This window comes from Rhagoletis pomonella, unplaced genomic scaffold (genome assembly GCF_013731165.1).
Source record: "Rhagoletis pomonella isolate Grant_MI unplaced genomic scaffold, Rhpom_1.0 Rhpom_scaffold_00007, whole genome shotgun sequence".
NCBI lineage: Eukaryota > Metazoa > Arthropoda > Insecta > Diptera > Tephritidae > Rhagoletis > Rhagoletis pomonella.
This window is the reverse complement of record NW_023458561.1, coordinates 44013439-44032957: the sequence shown is the minus strand read 5'-3', so window position 1 is coordinate 44032957 and position 19519 is coordinate 44013439. Positions and strand designations below refer to the sequence as shown.

Sequence of the window (19519 nt, the reverse complement as noted above, 5' to 3'; positions counted from 1 at the left end):
TATTTCGAGCTCATTTAATAAAAAAAAAAAAATATTATTAATTTCTTCTACTCTGTGTGGTGACTTACAATGGCAAAACTATAACGTTTGAGGACAGTTTTTATTTTTACTTAAGACTAATCTCTCTGGATCGAGTCCCAATTTTTTCAGTGCATCGTAGATTTTCGTTCGCACCTCTACCGGGAAGTCACGATCTCGCCCGAATATCCATATTTGATCGGAATATCCAATTGATCCTAGACTGCCACAAGACCAGAGAATAGCAAAATTGTCATAGTCCGTGTAGAGTACCTGATATTTGCCAGAACCAGGCAGAAGGCGGGCAATAACATCCGGGAAACGAGAGTTAAACTGTGTGTTGAGAGAGAAAGAGGGATAAAGAACGAGGGTTAGTTGTATTTATTTATATTAGTTTTAGTTCATTTTAGTTACGTAAAGTTCAGTTTGGTTTAGTTCATTTTATTTCAATTTAGTTTAGTTGAGGTTATTTTGCAATAGGTTACCTTAAAATCCATAATAGATGACCTTCGATTCTCCGGTGTCGCTTGGCCCAAATTGACTGAAGGATTTCCGGTTCTATCAAAAATTTAAAATATTAGATAATTGTACGTAGATTAAAAAAAAAAAAAAAACATGCTACTTACAGTCTGTTTATTGTTTTGATTGCCACTTCGAGCTCAAAATTACTGGATTTAGACAGCTTTTCTTTATTTAAGGGCTGAAATTCAAGCAGCGTGCAACCAGAAGCGATTTCGGGTAAATAAAATGATCGCTCCACTTCATACCATTGACCGAGCACCTAAAACAAAAAAAATAAAATAAAATTAAAATATATTTCATAAACAGTCGTGTGTGTAGGCCGATAAAATAGTCCGGCAAACAAAAACGTTTCATGTCGGAATAATTAAAATTAATTAATTGAAAACGTAATTACTTTCTTACTACCGGTTTCACGAAAGCAATTAAAGTAAAAAAAAAATCATGAAATAATTTTTCACTTAAATTGCTTTCGTTAAACTGGCAATTAAGGTTTGAAAATAAGTAAAATCGGTAAAAAAATTACCAAACACTGTAATAGGGCCACGGAATTTGGTACGAATTTGTGCCAGTAAAAAAAAAAGTTATATATTTTCTCTGCATATTGACCACCGAAAACTACGGATAGTTTAGACTTGCCATATAGGCTATACGCTTGAAACGTCCTTGAAATAAAAATGCAATTTTTCATCATTAAGTTACACCTAGAATCCTTGGCTTGTGTGATGCCGCGTTGAGAAATATTAACATCGATCTCACCTAAAACCAGTTTATGCTTCCAAAATTGCCCTGATTTTGCTAAGTTTACCTTATTTAGTCGAAGAAAATCCTCGTCCAAGAGAACAAATCCAGGCAAATAAAAGTATGGAATGCAATTGTCGCAGACCGAATAACACAAAACCGATTTTCAATGCACACATTGTTGCGCATTATTTATATTTAAGCCCATAGAAAGTAAGAGGTGGATGTTTGAAATCGTTGCAAAATCTTAGACTGCCGAAGAACGGAAAGCTGCAAAGAAAAAGCTCTGTACTATACTCATCATTCAACGGTGCTATCAGAGCTCGAGACTCACTCCTTCTCTGTGGGAGAAGAAATTTTACAACTACATTGTCTGGACCTGACAGTTCCTACTAAGATTCGGCTAAGAACCAAAGCTGGTCAACTCATCAGCCAGTTGAGGTCTGTTCCATTTTATGACAGAGTTGAGCCTTAACAGTAACACATTCCTGGACAATTCGTGAAGAGTCACGAGCTGTTTACCAGCACTAAGGAAGCTTATCTGTCACGGCTGTCGATTAAAACAGCCGCTGCCGTCATGTTTAAAGCAGAAAAGCATCTGAAACTACCTTCTAGGTGTCATCCAAATCCAATTCCTTTTTTACAGCCTTGGAGCCATAGGGATAGTAAGTTTTTTTTTTATCGAGTTCCAAGTAAGTATTTAGATCTCCCCTGCACTTTCTTTCTATTCTGCTGTAGGTTTGTCATTTAGGGTCATATATTTGATATAGGTAGGCGGTGCCACACCCATTTTCCAAAAATTGTATGAAAAACTTATTTTTGCTAAATACCCATTTTGAATTTAAAAAATGCATGTCATATTCGTAATCAATGATACCATCAACCCTCGAATAACAAATATCAAGTGTATGCAATCATTTTTTAAAACTTTGTTCGCCATATTGGAACCGCCATATTGGATTTAAAAAAAAAAAACGATACCTATTATTTAAAAGTAAAAACTTTTAATGAATTTGCAACCCTAACTATAAGCGATTTGTTTTTTTTTTACCTCAACTAAGTTTGTGCTTCAGTTGATGAATAATGCCTCATACATACCTATGGACATAGTTTGACCTAAACAACCCTTAAAGATATACCTATGCAATCTGTTAATTTTTATGATGTGCTGTAAATGTAGTTACTATATAGTATGTATGTATGTATTTACAAACAAAACCAAGTATAAAAATAAAATTATTTGGTAAATCTTAAACAAACGACTTCAACTTTAGACGCGTATCAATCGGTTCCAATATTATAAATTTGTAGTAGCATTACATAGTTATGTATGTATGTATGTATCTATGAATCCGCAAAACAAAACTAATGTAATGTGGCTTGACGTAAAATATGACAAATCACAAAGCAAAACAAAAAATGTTAAGCTGATGCCAGATAAAACTTTGTAGCTTTGCGTGACATTTATAACTTTGCCAGCAAAGCGCCAGACGCAAAAGGTATGCCACAATGAACGCCAAGAAAACAATGTTGTACCGCTTTTTTACTCATCAAAGTTGCTGTGGATTTTAATTATTTTGATTTAAAATTATCAGCAATGTAATTAAGTTTTATGTTTCTGCATGAAAACCCGAATTTGGACGAAACAAAATAAATATTAAACCGGCTGATTGTCAAAGCGCGCAAAAAGATGGGAGTTGACCATCTTTTCGCTTCGCGCTGCCGCTTCAACGATTTATGTGGCATGCTTTGTGCATTTTCATACAATTCATCTTATCTGTCAAAGCGAATCTGTCACGTAAAGCGAAGCAAAAGTTTTATGTGACATCAGCTTTAACCAAACACGGCGAGCTGAGGTGAGCGCAAGCGCAAAAGTTTTCGCATATTCGCGCCAGCTTTAAAGTGTGAATTATTGTTCAAAAACGAAACGGGTTTTTGTACAGTAATAAAGTAATATTATCTTTAATATATGTATTTATTTACATACGTACATATATTGGTGAACACAAATCGATGCTAAAATTAGTTCAAAGTCATAACATAACGGGGAGCTGTAGAAGATGATAAGCCAGTATTTACAAGTAATAGGTACTAAAAGCACCTCACACGAGTGTTCCTTTCTTTTTAATAATAGCACTATGAACACTTGTTTGCATAGCTAAAATGCAGATATGTATGTAGGTAAATATGAATGTACAGGGTGGGACAAATAAGACTTACCAATGTTAAACACGTATAACTTCTTTATTTTTTAATATTATTGCCATTTTCTTTCTGCATGTTATAGTTACTATATTGGAAAATAGTAATGGATACTTACAGCCAACACCACCAACAACGACTACAATATGCTATTCTTTTTACACAATTAGCCACACAAATAGATTTTCTAGGTAATGTTTTGATTTCGCATGAAGCGCATTTCCAAGCAAAACTGTGCAAAAATACACCAGCACCAGTTACATCCATCCAAATGCACGGTGTTTCTTCGAGAATGGGGATGAAACGCCAGAAACGATTTCTGGGACTTCTTACAGAACAATGATTGACGACTTTTTGCGGCCAACGGCGGCGCAGCATCCTAATTTGTGGTTCCAACAAGATGGTGCGACTGCGCACACTGCTAGGCAAACTATGGACCTGCTGAGTGAAATTTGTAGGTCTTATTTGGCTCACCCTGTACTTTGAAATAATAAAGGACTTTGAACTCACTATTTTCAAGCTTTGCAATTATACATATATAGTACATTTGTAGTAATGCATTTACATATGTATATATCTACATACATACGTTTATATGTATTAGGTAGCACTACATTTATCAGCATTATTAAATTAATTTAAATCAAATTAAGTAAATTGTCTTTATTAAAATCGCTTTGAACTAAACAAATTGATTAAGTAGGTCCAGATGATGCACATTCATACATATGTATGATTGTATGTGCATAAATATGTATATTCTTATTTGTTCTCGTTGTTGCATTTATTAAACCGGATCGGATCTCATAGAGGGAAGACAAGTTTATAACCCAAGTTTTAACGCTAACATCAAGATTTTAAATTTTATTGTCGTACAAATTCGTGATGTTCTTGGTTTTGTCGATTTTTAGGGCGTACATTTTTTATGATAAAATCATTTTCGAAATAAGCTTTCGAATATACATGGATATTCTTATTCTCCTTTCCAGCCTCTCAACCGAACTCTGCGTTGCTGAACTATTAATTCCCCATTTTGATAACCAGCAGAGGCGGGCATCCTATTTATCTTTAGCTGAATCTTGCTTTTGCTCTGTAAACATTTTCCGTTCTCGGCAATCAGATGATTTGACACGAAGGATATGGGGCTTGTTGGACACAGGATGATTCAGATTAGATTAGATTAATATCGGAAGCCTGTGATGGTTTTCCCCTCAAAAAACTAATTCGTAATTAATTTGATGTGCCAGAAAATTGCATATATCTCAGCCATGGGGGAAAAAATATAGTAATTTAGAAGTCTGTTGAACCCTCCGAAGGATAATTTCTGGGAGAAGGTTCCAGATCCGGGTTGAATGTCCATTTTGAAGCCATCTGTGTAGATCGGGATCGTTTAGCAAGATATTAGGAACTAGCCCCTGGACCATTCCTTTCTACCTAGCCTGCCGTATCAGTTATTGAGGATTTTAGAATCTCATTGATCACCGATGAGATGGACTTCCCTACGATCCAGAACAACTAAGCTATCTGCAACGCTAAAACTTTAGTGACTTTCGATGTGAATTAAGGTAATGATATATAAATATGTAGTACTTAAAATATCAGTTAAATGATTATAACACTTAAAAGTTGAGTTAGAACTAAAATAGTCATGAACAAAACTTGATTTTGGCTGTTTTTTGGATTGGGCTTTCGAATAAAGTGAGATATTCCAAACTTATTATCGACCCAGTCTAATGTACATATATACATATGTTAAATAGTACACATACGATACATACTAACATCACCATAATTGTTTTGCTTCCTGTCATTTAAATTGACATGTTGACACTTTGACATCAAAGATCTGCCACCGCGGCGGTATTTGATTTTAAATGAATTATATGTGCATGTACATTAGGGCGGGTCGAAAAACACAACATGTTTGATACGACAATTGTATAGATCTTAAAAGGTGCTTTTTTAATCCGTGACAGTATCCTCAGTCTGTGGAATGAGCTTGAAAAATTGAAAACAAGAGTGGGAATAACCATTTTTCAAATTTTTATAAAGACTTGTGTAGATCAAATTCGGATTAAGATAAGGGACCTTCGAGATTCAAATACAAAAAAAAAAATTAAGTACATATAAGAGAAACAAATGGCAGCGTTATTTTGAGATTGGTCTAAAATAGTTTTGGAGATTGGTTAAAATATTAATGTTACATACTTTTAATTTGCCCAATTTATTTTTTATGGTTTTATGGTAGGAAATAAGTTCCCGATTTAATCTACTCAAGTCCTTGTAAAATTTTGGAAAATTGGTATTCCCACTCTTATTTTAAAATTTTCCAGCTCATTCCGCAGACTGAAGATATTGCCGTAGAGAACCAGGATTTATTTTCTAGAATAAGGGATAAAAATAGTACCTCTACAGTTTTCGTATCAAACATCTTGAGGTTTTCGATCCGCACTAATGTACATACATGTATACATATGTATGTAGTTATGTATGTGCACTTATATTTATTTTTCACACGAATAAAAACACTTACTTTATTTTGTCTATTCTATTTTAGCATTAAAAATTTAATCAAATGAAACTACCCGGATACTTGCAACAAATTTGAAAAAAGCCAAGAATTTTTAAATCGTCTTTATATATGTAATTGTAGTTGCTAACTTTACAATATAAGCACATATAAACAAACATGTGCCCTAATAATGTACATACATATGTACATACATGTATGAATGCCCAGTAAGCTGGAAAAAGTGATGCTTCTATTGGCCAATAGCTCGAGCTATTTCATCCTTGAGCCGCTGATCACCTGCTGATCAGTAGGGCTATTCGCGATCCGGTGCAAATGGCCTAGCATCATTGCATTGCAAATTTGTATTGCAAATTATTTGCAATACACAAACAAAATACACGCATTTGCATTTGTCATGGCTTGGCAAATTTGCAATACCGAAAATCCATAGCATAAAAATGCTATGCATTGCATTCATAAACAAAACCAAAGCTGTTGCACAAAAATTGTTTTGCAAAAGCTTTGCCATGACAGGTTAATAAAGGTCGCTCACAATCCATGGCATATTTCTGCAATTGCATAAATTTGTCAGCTCTTATACACCGAATCGCGAATAGCCCTAGTAATTCGGCATTCCTGCATACCTTTTTAAATTGCATTTGTACGTGTGCGCTGGGGCAATTCACTTGCCATAAACGATTCGATCTTAGTTCGTTAGCATGGAAACTACAAATTCATAAAATTTATATTATGGCCTTCGTACATCGTAATCCACAACCGTTTTGGCTATACGAGCACATTAACGATGATATGAATGATAGATAAAATGCATATGCCTTTTTCAATACAAAGTAATTTTGCAGCTGAACAATGAATTTCGTTTCATTCTTAGAAGCAATATCACCACAATAAATACATAGCCGGAGTATCAGGAATCGGTTGTGCAATATATATATACATATATGTAAATGAGACCTTAACTTTCCGCGAATTGTTTTTATTTGATAGTTAGGAGTAAAGATTCTACGAAAAATACATTTACTATTCGAAGGCGGGATATTTTTGGAATCGCAGGAAAAATATCTTATTAGATTTCAAATCATAGAAATAAATATCTACATCTGTAAAATGTGTTTGAAACAAATTACCGATGGAGACCGCAGAACAGGGCTTAGTACAGCAAAAGTAAGGTTCGAATACTGGTGTTCTGCCGATTTTTTGCATAGTAGTCCATTCTTTTTCAATATTTTAATACTAGTTGCAAAAATCAATAGTGATCCAGAATTTTTAGAACTCGCTGGAACACTGATTTTGGGGCCTTGAAATATTTCCTGACTTTGTAGTCCAATACCTGGAAGATTTTGTTTGCTCTATCTGAACACAATTTTTTTTAAATCCAGGGTTAAAGTTTCTTCTATTTGTTGAAATTTTTTGTTATTTCTCATAGCACTTTCTTTCCGCCTTCATGCAAGATTCACGTTTTCGGTGACTCTTAGTAAAATTCATCATTTTCAAACGTTTGACATGTGAGAAGGGGCTTTGATTTCAAATTATTCTCAAATGTATATCGAACCTTGTTGTTTGCTGGGATATAATAAAAATATATAATTGTATGCCTGTTATCAAATTATCTAAAGGTCAGCGGTGCTGGCGCGAGAGTGATCGAGGTTTAACAAAATCGATCAAAATTTGTAGAGCTTTGCTCGTAATGATTCCACTTGTCTGAAGGAATAAAAAGCCAAATGACAAATAAAAAGTTACTTGTGTTTATTTTGCCAAATCATCTTGTTGAAAGTAGACCAAAGTTTTGAGAATCAACAATAAAAATTAAACCAATGAAGAGGTCACAGCCTTTTTATGTGATCGTTGAAGAGCATGTTATGAATAGAAATTTGTATATGCCCTGTAGGAAAATTATTTGAATTCTGCTATACCAAAATTTAGCTTTAAATAATTTGTTTGCAATTTTTTGTATCACTAACAGTTTAAATTATCTGAGCACATTTTTTATCGTATATACTTAAGGGATTCACAAGGCCTGTTAAATGTCGTTAGAGAAGCGATTAAAACAGTTTTAGGGGATTCGCTAATTATATGTTTTCTATCAGTTCAATCTTTTAAAGTGATTTTAATAGTTATTTTACATAGACAAATTTTAAGACATAACGATGATTAACACACATTGTGAGTCCCATAATTATCATATAAATATTAAATATGCCCATTTATCTGGGAGAAGGGATGATAAATATAATTTACACTTCGATTAATATATGCTCAATTATCCTGCACAACTACCAACTCGGGGTCTTTCAAAGTTATTGCCAGTAGTAATTACTAAAATTAAACTAGTTAGCCCTTGTCGAAATCATATTTCTTATATCTAATATTTCCTACATAGCAAGTCATTCGTTTTTTATGTAAATACCCTGCAGGGAAACCGCGGACTAGTGAAACAAATTTCTAGTTCCGTACTAGGTCTTTATCACCAAAAAGGAACTAGTCCGATAGGAACTAGATCCCCACCAGTCCAAAATCACGAAAAGTGGTACTTTTAAGAAACTAATTTTTTCAGATTTTTTCACTACAAATCTATATCTAAAGTGACGAATTTAGAAATGGTTCGGAACTATAGAAAAAGAGATGCAGAACGAACTAGATCCTATTTGTCGAATTTAGAACTATTTCGGAACTATCGAATAAGGGATGCAGCGGGGGGCTTGTTTACTTTACATAGATATGTGTTCGGCGGCTTTTTCGTTCAAATACGCTTCTATTCTGTGCTTCGCAGATGCTATTTCATAGTTTGGTAATACAAAACAAAGCTTTGTGTTAACATATTAACATCTTGGGGCCGTATGGAATCTAACCAATAACAGCGAGCACCTCAGCAAAGTCAGCTACAGCAAGGTATGTAAACGTATATTTCAACTAATTTAATTTCAAATTGAAAAAATGTTTCTTTGAAAATAATGTAAATCGCACACGGAAGAACCGAAAAGATTGAAAAATCATGATACTTTTTTCTTTCGTCTGTCGATTTTAGAACTGGTTCGGAACTATAGAATTTAGGACTAGTTCGGAACTATCGAAAAAGGGATGCAGCGGGGGGCAATTGACACTTCCTAGGACATCGCCATGTTAAATTCGCCAGTTGCTTGCATGCAAAAGAGATTTATCGCGAACCAGTACTGGGTCTAAATGTACTAAAAGCGCCCCAGTTCAGAACTAGAGATTTTCCCCACAGGGTATTTGTATACATACACACATATGTAAGTATTTGTAAGTACGTGCGTACTTATCATTCAATTGAAAATATACTTAATGGTTGAAAACCAGCAGCTTGACCACAAAAAACTGGTCATTTACTTTTTTTTTTCTAGAATTCTATGCCAAGCTAAGAAAACAAGAAAACAAACGTCGAGTGCAATCAAGTTGATCAATTATGAGTGCTTACTTGAGCTTTAACGACAGAGCACAAGTACATATAATGGCCTCAAATTCGTGCAATGCAAGTGAGTGGTCAATAAAAAACTGTAATAATTATTTTTTAAAATGCTATTACACAGGGTAACACAATTTTTTTTATGCGGCAAAAGTTAAATCTATTTTTGATAGTTTTTTTTTTTGTAGGGATTAAACGAGCGTAGTTACAAAGTTTCCATCAGCTTCAGATTTTGAGAAAACGTGACCAAAATTAAAAAAAAAAAAAATCATTTTTTAGCAGTGTTAGAGTGGCTATAGCGAAGAAACAAAAAGTGACAGAACCTTCAACTTAAACTTGAAGTAAAGCCTGAACTTTCGACTACAATCTCTGAAAATTCCATCCCTACAACTAGGGTTTCCAGATACGATTTTTCATCCTGACGTCCAGGTGCTTCCTGTTGAATCTCGGGGCTCAGGGTTTGCCACAAAAATCTCAGGGTTGGGAAAATTTTTCTGGTTTTATACATTTGTTTTTTTTTTTTTTATGCAATAGTTAGCTTGTTATTTCCCGTGATGTGTGTTTCTCTGTAAATAAGTTGTTTATTTTCGATAGCGCATATTTTTCATAAAATTTTAGACTTAATTAAATACCAAGTAGAAGGTTCTATAATTTTTTCTGTATTAACAAGAGGTAAGCAAACTTCACTAAAATCAGTTTTAGCTGCTAAATAAGTTACTATAATTGACCTCGAGGTCAAGGGATTGTAATTGAAAGTCCAAGCCTTAATTTAAAGCTTTAGTGGAAGGTTCTGTGAGCCTTTCTTTCTTCGCTTGAGCTTCTCAAATATAGCCAAAAAACGAACTTTTTTGACACTTCGACAAGGTTTATCTCAACATCTCCATCTGATGGAAACCTTATACACATAATTACCACAAAAAAAAAAAAACAAATCTATTAAAAATATTTTTAACATTTGTCGCACCAAAATTTGTTTCCATTTTTGTTGCCGCGTGTTATGAATTCAAAACGAACAACAGCAAAGATATTCTAGACTAAGGTGGTTAAAAGTGTATTTATGTAATTTATTTTTTATTTGACATTCATATATACATATACTAAGTAGTGTTTATCTTTACTCCTATACTTTTTACAACTTATTTTTGCATTAATTGTAGAAAATTATGTAATATCAAGGCAAAGTATTATTAAAAACAATGAAACTTTGCAGTTTTAATTAACACCGAAACTCAAGCTTAAAAACATTTATACAGTATGCATACATACATATATAGACCAATATCTAAAACAAAATATGTGCAAATTAATTTAATAAACAAAAAGATAAACATACCTACCCTTGTGGTCAGCTGATTAAGTTAAGTGACATTTTTGGCTATTATCCTTTTGTTTATTTAATATTTATATTTTTTTTATAAAAGTCTAGCACATTACACAACCAACTAGGGTGGTCCTTAAAAATCAAATGAACGATTTTTTCAGTCTCACCCCCTCAATCGGCAATACAGCGGTCACAGATATCGTACATACATGTTGGTCCTGATTGGAGATGGTTAAGGCGTGCCGCACTGGGGGCAAAGTTAAGATTCTTCTATGGAGACTTAAAAAATTAAAAATATTTTTTTTTATTTAATACCCAAAATCGATACTACTAAAGTCGAAGATATCAAATGTTGGTCCCGATTGGATTCGGTTGATACGTCTTCATAGGGTAATCTGAATTTTGACCCCTGTGCCCACGCCTTAACGATCTCCAATCGGGACCAACATTTTTATGTAATGTCTTCGACTAAAGTAGCATCGACGCAGGGGTTGAGGCTTAGGAAATATTATATAAAAATTTGCTTCCTTCATTTAAGGACCACCCTAATATACACATTTCCAATTTCGTACATAAATTACATTAAAATTTTATTCAGAATTTTTAAAAAAATTTTAGGTATGCAGTTTTTTAGCCCATTTTAATAGGTTAAAGTGCATATTTCAATGCGCTGGAAAATCGCGGTGATTTTTAACCGACTTCCAAAAAAGGAGGAGGTTATCAGTTCGTCGGAATATTTTTTTTTTATGTATGTTACCGCATAACTGATTCCGATTCCTTCTTTTGCATCGGAAAGATAGTGTCTCAGAGGTGGTCCCATATTAATCTGGTTTAGATCAATCAGCGTAGCCAGAATGAAATTTAGGGGGGGGGGAGGTCTCGACCCTATTAAGCTGGCATTTCAGGGTACTATTTTATATATATATAAGGAAAATTTGAAAGTTAGGGGGGGAGGGGGGCTCGAGGACCCCCCTTCCCCTACCTGGCTACGCCCATGTTTAGATCCGATCATTGGATCATGAAATATATATACATTTTATATGAGAATTGAAGTTTGAAATGTGTGGTGCCGGTTACGCAATTTTCTAGACTTTTATAAACAAATTATAAACAAAAGAAAATAGCCAAACTGGTAAAAATATCACTTAATTTAATCAGCTTACCATAAGGGTATGTATATTCGTTTATACACGTATGTATGTATGTATGTATGTAGCAAACAAAAACGTATGTACCCGTATATATCTGCATTATAAAATGTATCTTATTTAACAAATGCAAATAAAAAATTCGTTACAAGAAAAACGAAGAATGAGTCAGTAACTACAATATTTATTGTTATTAAATTATTGTGTAATGCACCGTTTTCTTCCATAACACATTCAGGTTAAAAGCAATAAAATCTTGAAGCGGCATATGCGGCAGTTCCAAATGCATTTTATTGCATTTAATGCGTAAGTATATAAGCTCGCCATTTTTAATGACTTAATTTTTTACCCTACAAATGAAATAACGCAGTAACTGTTACGGAACTCTGTATAAAAAAATATCAATTAATAAAAAACAAAGAGATTGCAATGGCGTATGATCGTTCTTTTGCATAAGCAGTTACAGTTGCATGATCCTACTCAATCCCGCCATTTGCTTTCTCGTTTGCGCACTCTGGACAACGTAAGCAACGCGTTGTGCGAGATGCGGTAACTAACCCGTGTGGGGCACTGGGTCGTGGCACAAAGAGCTGCGTCAATATTTCCCATAGACTGAACGCTTCACACTGACAGATCCCTATAAAAGCTGCAGGCAAAGTTAATAAATGTATCTCGATTTTGCTGAAATTTGCTATTTGAATCACTTTTACTAACCTACTACTACTTTTACTTCCCCGCCCGTAACATGGTATATGTTCTTCTTCATATTTATCTTCGTCGTCGTTTTCGTATTCGTATTCGTATTCTTTTCAGTGCCGATTTTGTATTCGTATTCGCAATCATCTTCGTATTCCTCCTCTTCATATTCGTATTCGCCGTCGTCCTTGTATTCGAAATAATCTGGCAATTGTTTTTATATTCGTATTCGAATTCGTATTCGACCTCAACCTCGTCTTCGTCATCGTCTTTGTCTTCGTCTTCGTCTTCGTATTCATCTTCGTATTCGTCTTCATAGTCATATCCGTATTCGTGTACGCCTTCGTATTTGTCTTCGTTGTCATCTCCTTATTCGGCTTCGTATTCGTAGTTGTCTTTGTATTAATATTCGTGTTCATAATCGTATTCCTACTCTGGCTCGTATCCGTCTTCTTATTCGTGCTCGTCTTAGTTGTCGTATTCTTCTTCGAACTCGTATTCTATTGCTCTTCGTATTTGGTATTTGCCTTCGTATTCATCTTCGTGTTCAAAAACAAAAATACGAAGCAAAAGAAATATAAATCAAACACATCGAATAATACGACGATTTTTTAATGGAGAAAATATGTTACACCAGCAAAAAAATAATTGCCAAAAACCAACGGTAAGTCCTAGCTATGTAATTCAAATTTGCACTAAAATAGAAAGAAATATAAAACCATTTTTTTATATTGCACAAAGTTTGAAACTTGTAGCTATACGGCTTTGCTTTTATAATAGAATAATTAATAGCCAAAACTTGTCGATATGTGGTTGGCATATAATTGTGATAAGCACTATGTATATAAGATTTGTCAAACTTTATTTTTTCACCTCTTACCCGACTCATATTGAATTTCGGCATCGATGGGTAATTTGGACATCTGCCGAAGCCATAACTCTCCGCACCGTCGATCAATAGTAAAAGTGTCAGCAATGCAGTTGCGCATGCGCAGCAAAACAAGTGTGACTGTTTGTGGTTCAACCAAATTGGTGTAGACATTTGGAGCAAATTTCGGAAGATATTTAAATTCACAACAATAATGTAGAAATTTATGTGTGTATTTAAGCACTTTGTTACTATTTATTTTTTAAGTCTCATTCGACTCTTTTTGCTTGGCGCTAACTTTCTTGTTTGCGATCAGGTTAACAATTTTCACTTTTGCATTTTCAGCTCTGAAATAATCACGAAAAATACACTAGATACGAAGATTATCAAAATATTTGTCTTGCTGTTGATTGAAATGTAAACGTTGGCAAAATTCAGTGCGTTTTTTTTTCATTAATGGTAAGGGAAAATTTTTGGTTTAATCGTAGACATGCATACACACATATAAAACTTGATCTTTTTAAGTCAGTATTGATTTTTCTTCGATAAATTGGTTTTTGCAGAAAAAAATTTCGCGTTTAATACTTTCTAAATTTTTTCGCAAAAATATCACATAAAAAGTTAGTACATTTAAAAAAAAAATGTATTCAAATATTTGTTTTATTAAGGGGTTCAATAAGAAATGTTTTATAAAATTTTGTTTGATTTATTTTTACCAAGTTTCTTCTTTTATGTAAATTCATTTGTACGACGCACTCATTTATTTTATTTTTATTTTTTTGTTTTGTTTTATAATTTTTTTTTTTTCATTCATTACCAATTAATATCGAGTCACTAAATTTTTCCCGTCATTGACTATGCGAAACAACTAAAAATCGCGCAATTTCTTTGGCCGCTTTTTGGTTTTTAGCCGCTCTCAGAGCTTTTTATGTTTTTCGTAATAAACCGTTTATTTGCTTTTATTGTTTACTACATAAAACAACACAAGTCTATCGCAACTCTTGTGGGTGTTCGCTTGAATAGCTTGGTGAAATGTAAATATGTACATACATATGTATATGTACATAGACCGGTAAAGCCCACAAGTGCTGTTTGGTCAACCAACTTGGCGCACGACAGACCACAGACAACAGTTAGCAGACGACAGCTGATGGCCAATGGGTAGGCTGTGATTAGCTGTTATGCAAACCAACGACAATGCAAATATTTATGCACGGACGGCATTCATTACTTGCGCTATAAAAATCGCATAACAGCTGAGAGTAGGATGAGTTAGTAGGTAATGTGTTTGCAACAAAAAAAATAAAAATAAAAAATAAAAAATAAAAAAAATAATATATGTATACAAATAATCGCGAAATCATAAAAAACTCAATGTTTACTCCACATGCAAAATTCATTGCTTCACTCATATTTGCATATCACTCATACTGCATATTTGAGATGTTTGCAATGTAAACAAAAGCGTAAAGGCACTTGTTGTAAAGCTAACGCCTTGAGCTGTAATTAATATCTATGTATGTACATACATACGTACAATAAGTGTGGCACATTGAGAAAAGCCAAAGTGGAAAATCACGAATTTCCACTTAACGCGCAAATTGAAAAGCAAAAGAAAATCGAAAAAAAAACAACACGCATTATTATTACATATCGCAGTGGAAATCAAGTGTATAAATCACAGCAGGTAGTATGTATTACTCTACTTTTGCGATGATCAAACAGGAAGGAAGTGTTTACGTACGCACAATTACGATATTTCCAGTTGGACGCGACGCATACGATGCCATCCTGTTAAAGTGAACTATTGCGGTCACTTCCGATTCAGTTTGACCTGAGCAACAGGGGGCCACAAAGCCTGTGATCCACACTCTGTGACACCTAAGGTCTGAGCAAGTTCTTAGGTGACTCCATCCCTTGCAAGAGTTGCACCTAACCGAAGTGGAGTTCGGATGCAGTCGTCTCTAACAAACGCAGCAGAAGTAGTAGCCCGGATGTGGACTCAATGCCCGCCCGTAGAAGAATCCGGGGTTAGATCGCCGTAACAACAGCACTTCGTCGGGTAAAATCCGAGTCGTTCCGTTACGTAAAACAGGCTGCCATGAGATTACAGTCTCTGAAGTGCTTGTGGTCGAGTATGGTGAGTAATCGCGGCGTTCATCACGTGGATGGCTTTTTCATGTACAAAGATGTAACATACCCACTCATTTGAGATACCTACAGTGTCAACCACACCAAATATTTTCATTCTCCTACCGTCCAATATCATTCCGCGAACTTTATCGACGATTTCTGGCGTTGTCGAATCCTTTCCGGCGACCTGATAGTTCGACGTTACTTGTGCTGGTACGACTATAACGGAATTCAGTGGATCTTTTCGTAACCATTCAAATTGATGGTGCAGATTTCACATGGCATCTACCAAGCTTTTCCAGGGTTTGGTGATTGTTTTTTATGTAAAAAAATTCTTTTGAAATTACTGTCCTTCTCGCAAAAGCGCTCTGACTGGGCTTTTAATGACAAGAAATCAGTTCTGGCATACTATCCTATGTTGATGGAAGCCTCCCACAGAAAATGATTGAATGTTCTGGTGTTCTTCGCCTGTTACAGACCTCGACCATTCGCACTTATTCTACTTTAAAGTAAAATAAAGATAATGAGAACTTCTTGACCGCCTTTGCTAGGGCTATGCATGAGGCTTTTGAACGAGATTTGCTAAGTCACCAACCCTTAGCACGTTCACACCAGGCCATCTACTTGATTTGAGCAGTTCCGCTAAGAAACAGACGTACTACTTCTCCAAAGCTAGAGGAAAGAGCGAGGTGCGAAAGCATGAGTCTGACAGATGTTGAATTACTTTTCTGCACTACATGCGTTGTTCCGATACACCACAAGCCACGACATTTAGAATTTTTCTTTAGCGAATGTGCTTTAACTAATATTTTATGAGGGACTATTTCTTTGAAGATCTGCACAATTCACTTTCGCGTTGGCTGTGTTGGCTGAATTCAACAAAATAATTTCAGGCGAAATTTGAGGGCGAAAACACCTGGCAGGTACTGTGTAGTAACTGAAAGTTAATTTGTTACTGTGCATTAAACAATACCTTTGTGCGTCATACTGTACATATTTGGAGAATAAGTTTTGCGTAAATATATGCACCCGTCGTAGGTATGTATGTATGTGCATGTATAGGCTTCAACCAAACTTGGTGTACACATTCACATTTGACACTACCACCTTGACATTGCAGTCGGTTTGAGACCAAATATTTTCCATTTGAAGTCACTTTTAAGTCTATTCTACATCATGATCGTAAGCTGCTAGAGCAACTTGTGCACCTTGGCCGGCATAAGTATATGAAAGCAGTGATACAATCTTGTATATTTGGGCTTTAAATTATATTTTTTATTAGTTTCTGATTTTTGATAAATTGGTTTTTGAGTGCATTGAAAAAAAAGTAGTAAAAAAAAAAATATTTTTTATATATAAAACAAATTGGCGATACACTAAATTGATAGCATAGGTCGAAACGTCTCCATATGTGTTACGAACCACTGTTTATAATGAAGATTGCTAACAAGAATTCCCACTACGGATGTCATAAAAATCGTAAACTTGTTATTTCTTACACTTTTTGCACCACAATTTTTAAGCAGGGATGTTAGTTTGATTAGACAAATATACATAGTTGATGCTCATATTTGTTTGTAAATTTAGTGTTATTATTTCAATTTTTCCTGCACTTTATATTTATTTTGGCGTTATTTATTTTTTTAAATTATTTAGTGAACATTTTTTATTTGTTTTCAATTCACTTTTTACACACTTTTCGCAACACATACATATGTATTTATGTACACTCACAGTACACAGTATTGGCACGGAGAATTTTTCACAATATATGTAACAATATTTATTTAAATTTTTATTATTATTTTTTTTTTATAAAAATATGGTTCCCACTGCAACACAAAATTTTGATTAAAATTTTCAATTTTGGATTTAGGTTTTTTAGTTTTTTTTTTGCAGTTTTGTATGCCATTAAATTTTAGTACAATAAAGCGCAAGACTGGAAGTAGCTAGGTCTAAACAAAATCTCATAAATACTTTGCATGGGAAAAATGTGAAACACCTAAAAAAAATCCAAAAAATCAACGCGATTTTTTAGCAACTTCGAAGTCGAAAATTTCCATGATAGTTTATTGAATTTTCTAGAGTTTTGCACAAAGTTTAGACATTATATTTTTATGTTTTTTGTTGTAGTACGAACCATATTTTTGTAAAAAAATTGGCGAAAGAAATTCAAATAAAAATTGTTGCATATACATACATATGTATGTTGAAATATTCTTTGTGCCAATACTTTTTGCCGTGAACGTATGTACATATGTATATATTAAATAGCTCACTTGATCTTTTGCCTTTTAAATTGCTTTATTTTCTCTTATAAATTTTTAACAAAAATGCTAAAAAAAAAATAGTTGTTTTATTGTATATAACGTAGATTTATTCACATCTCACATTTGCCAAATTTAAATTCGCGTTCATTTAGCACTCGAATTGCCTATTAAATAATAAATATATAATTAAATTAAACAAGCTTTTAGTCGATAACCAGCGCCTTCACTTTTTCTTATAAACATCTTCAATTAGATTCTGTCCATTACGATCCATCCAGGTTTACCCGTTTTAATATAAATACATGCATGTATGTATGTATGTATAGGTATCTTCAAAGAGGCAATCGAAATGAACAGTAACACCTTTTACCGCCAGCAGTAATAATTAAAAAGCTCTTAAGAAATTTTTTATAAAAATGACACAAAAGCGCGACAATACACGAAGAAACACACAACTCACCGCAACAACGTTCACAACAGAACTGCTTGTCGCGTTCAGTGGGTCGATTGAACATTGTACGACAGCCCAGAGGCTCAGCCGATACAAGTGGCTCTACAAATACCAACTGATATGTGCATTAGGCTAGTTCACGCTCCATACTATAAGAAATTGAAGGTGCACTTTCCTTAGTTTTGTAAGTTTTAAAAAACTCGAAATAAAATATTAACTAATTCGGCGATATTCGTGAACTAGAGAGCATTGATAATATACTTCCTAGCTAAACATTTCCCTTGGTAGAAGTTCAGAAAAATTGAAAATAGCTACTTGTTTAAATGTAAGAGATTCACATAAAAGTTCGTATTTAAAAAAAATAATAAATTTTTGATGCACTTTGATTTAATTTAGTATAACAATTCTTATACAATTGTCAAAGCTCAGCCATTTCTTAGACAATTTTAATATGGAAGGCGGCAGGGACAAAAATATATTTTCAGTGAGCCTCCGAAAATAAAAATTGACAAAGAACTAACGAAGTTGTTCAAGTTTCCATAATAACGACATTCCAAAGTGGCCGAAAATTAAATTAAAAATGCCATTGTTTCGAAATTATGATTTATTTAATTCCATTCCCTTCCGAAAAACTATGAAGGAAAGTTTCTTCACAAGAAAGTCAGTTTGATGGCGGAAGAAAATAATTTTCCTTGAACGTGGGAATGGGTTAAGAGTTTACTAAGTAATTCTAATTTTAGTGAGGAATGTATCGAAATGTTGGCGAAAAATGTATTAAAATTACTTTATTTTCAATACGTCCTAAGAAATTTTGTGCAAAAAACGGTTATTTCCACCTAAAGCAGGGATCACACGTTTATTTTTATTTTTGTACAGATTTGTATATTTTGATAGCAACAGAATGGGGTTGTTTAGAATTTTTTATTGAGCTGAACTCATTCTCGATAAAGATTTCTAGACAACAACAGTCCTTGACTGCCATAGTGTGATCCATGCATAAGTCATACATATTAAGCAGGTAGTAACCTGCAGCTGATTTGCTTTTTTACTGCACTTGATTTTTGATTTACCCGAATATATTTACATAAGTATATTTGGATATTCAAGATTTCAAAATCAAAAATAATACCGGTTTAATATGGCTTGGTTCCACTTCAAAAAATTTGGTGACATAAAACTCTATGATACCAAAATT

General features: G+C 33.9%; 1 protein-coding gene across 4 annotated transcripts; it reads right to left on the bottom strand.

Moving 5' to 3' along the window:
- Nucleotides 1-34: 34 nt before the first annotated feature.
- LOC118742889 (apolipoprotein D) lies at nt 35-18327 on the bottom strand. 4 transcript variants are annotated; one of them, XM_036475303.1, is made up of 5 exons: nt 18237-18327; nt 13483-13840; nt 645-799; nt 504-576; nt 79-351 (listed from the first exon to the last, which is right to left on the bottom strand). In XM_036475303.1, exons 2-5 carry the CDS (start codon nt 13642-13644, stop codon nt 79-81), a joined length of 663 nt encoding a protein of 220 aa, XP_036331196.1. In that variant the 5' UTR covers nt 13645-13840; nt 18237-18327. The 4 variants fall into 4 exon arrangements, with proteins under 4 accessions (XP_036331195.1, XP_036331196.1, XP_036331197.1 ...); XM_036475304.1 differs by having other exon boundaries at nt 13483-13817; XM_036475305.1 differs by having other exon boundaries at nt 13483-13817; nt 18244-18314.
- Nucleotides 18328-19519: the final 1192 nt, after the last annotated feature.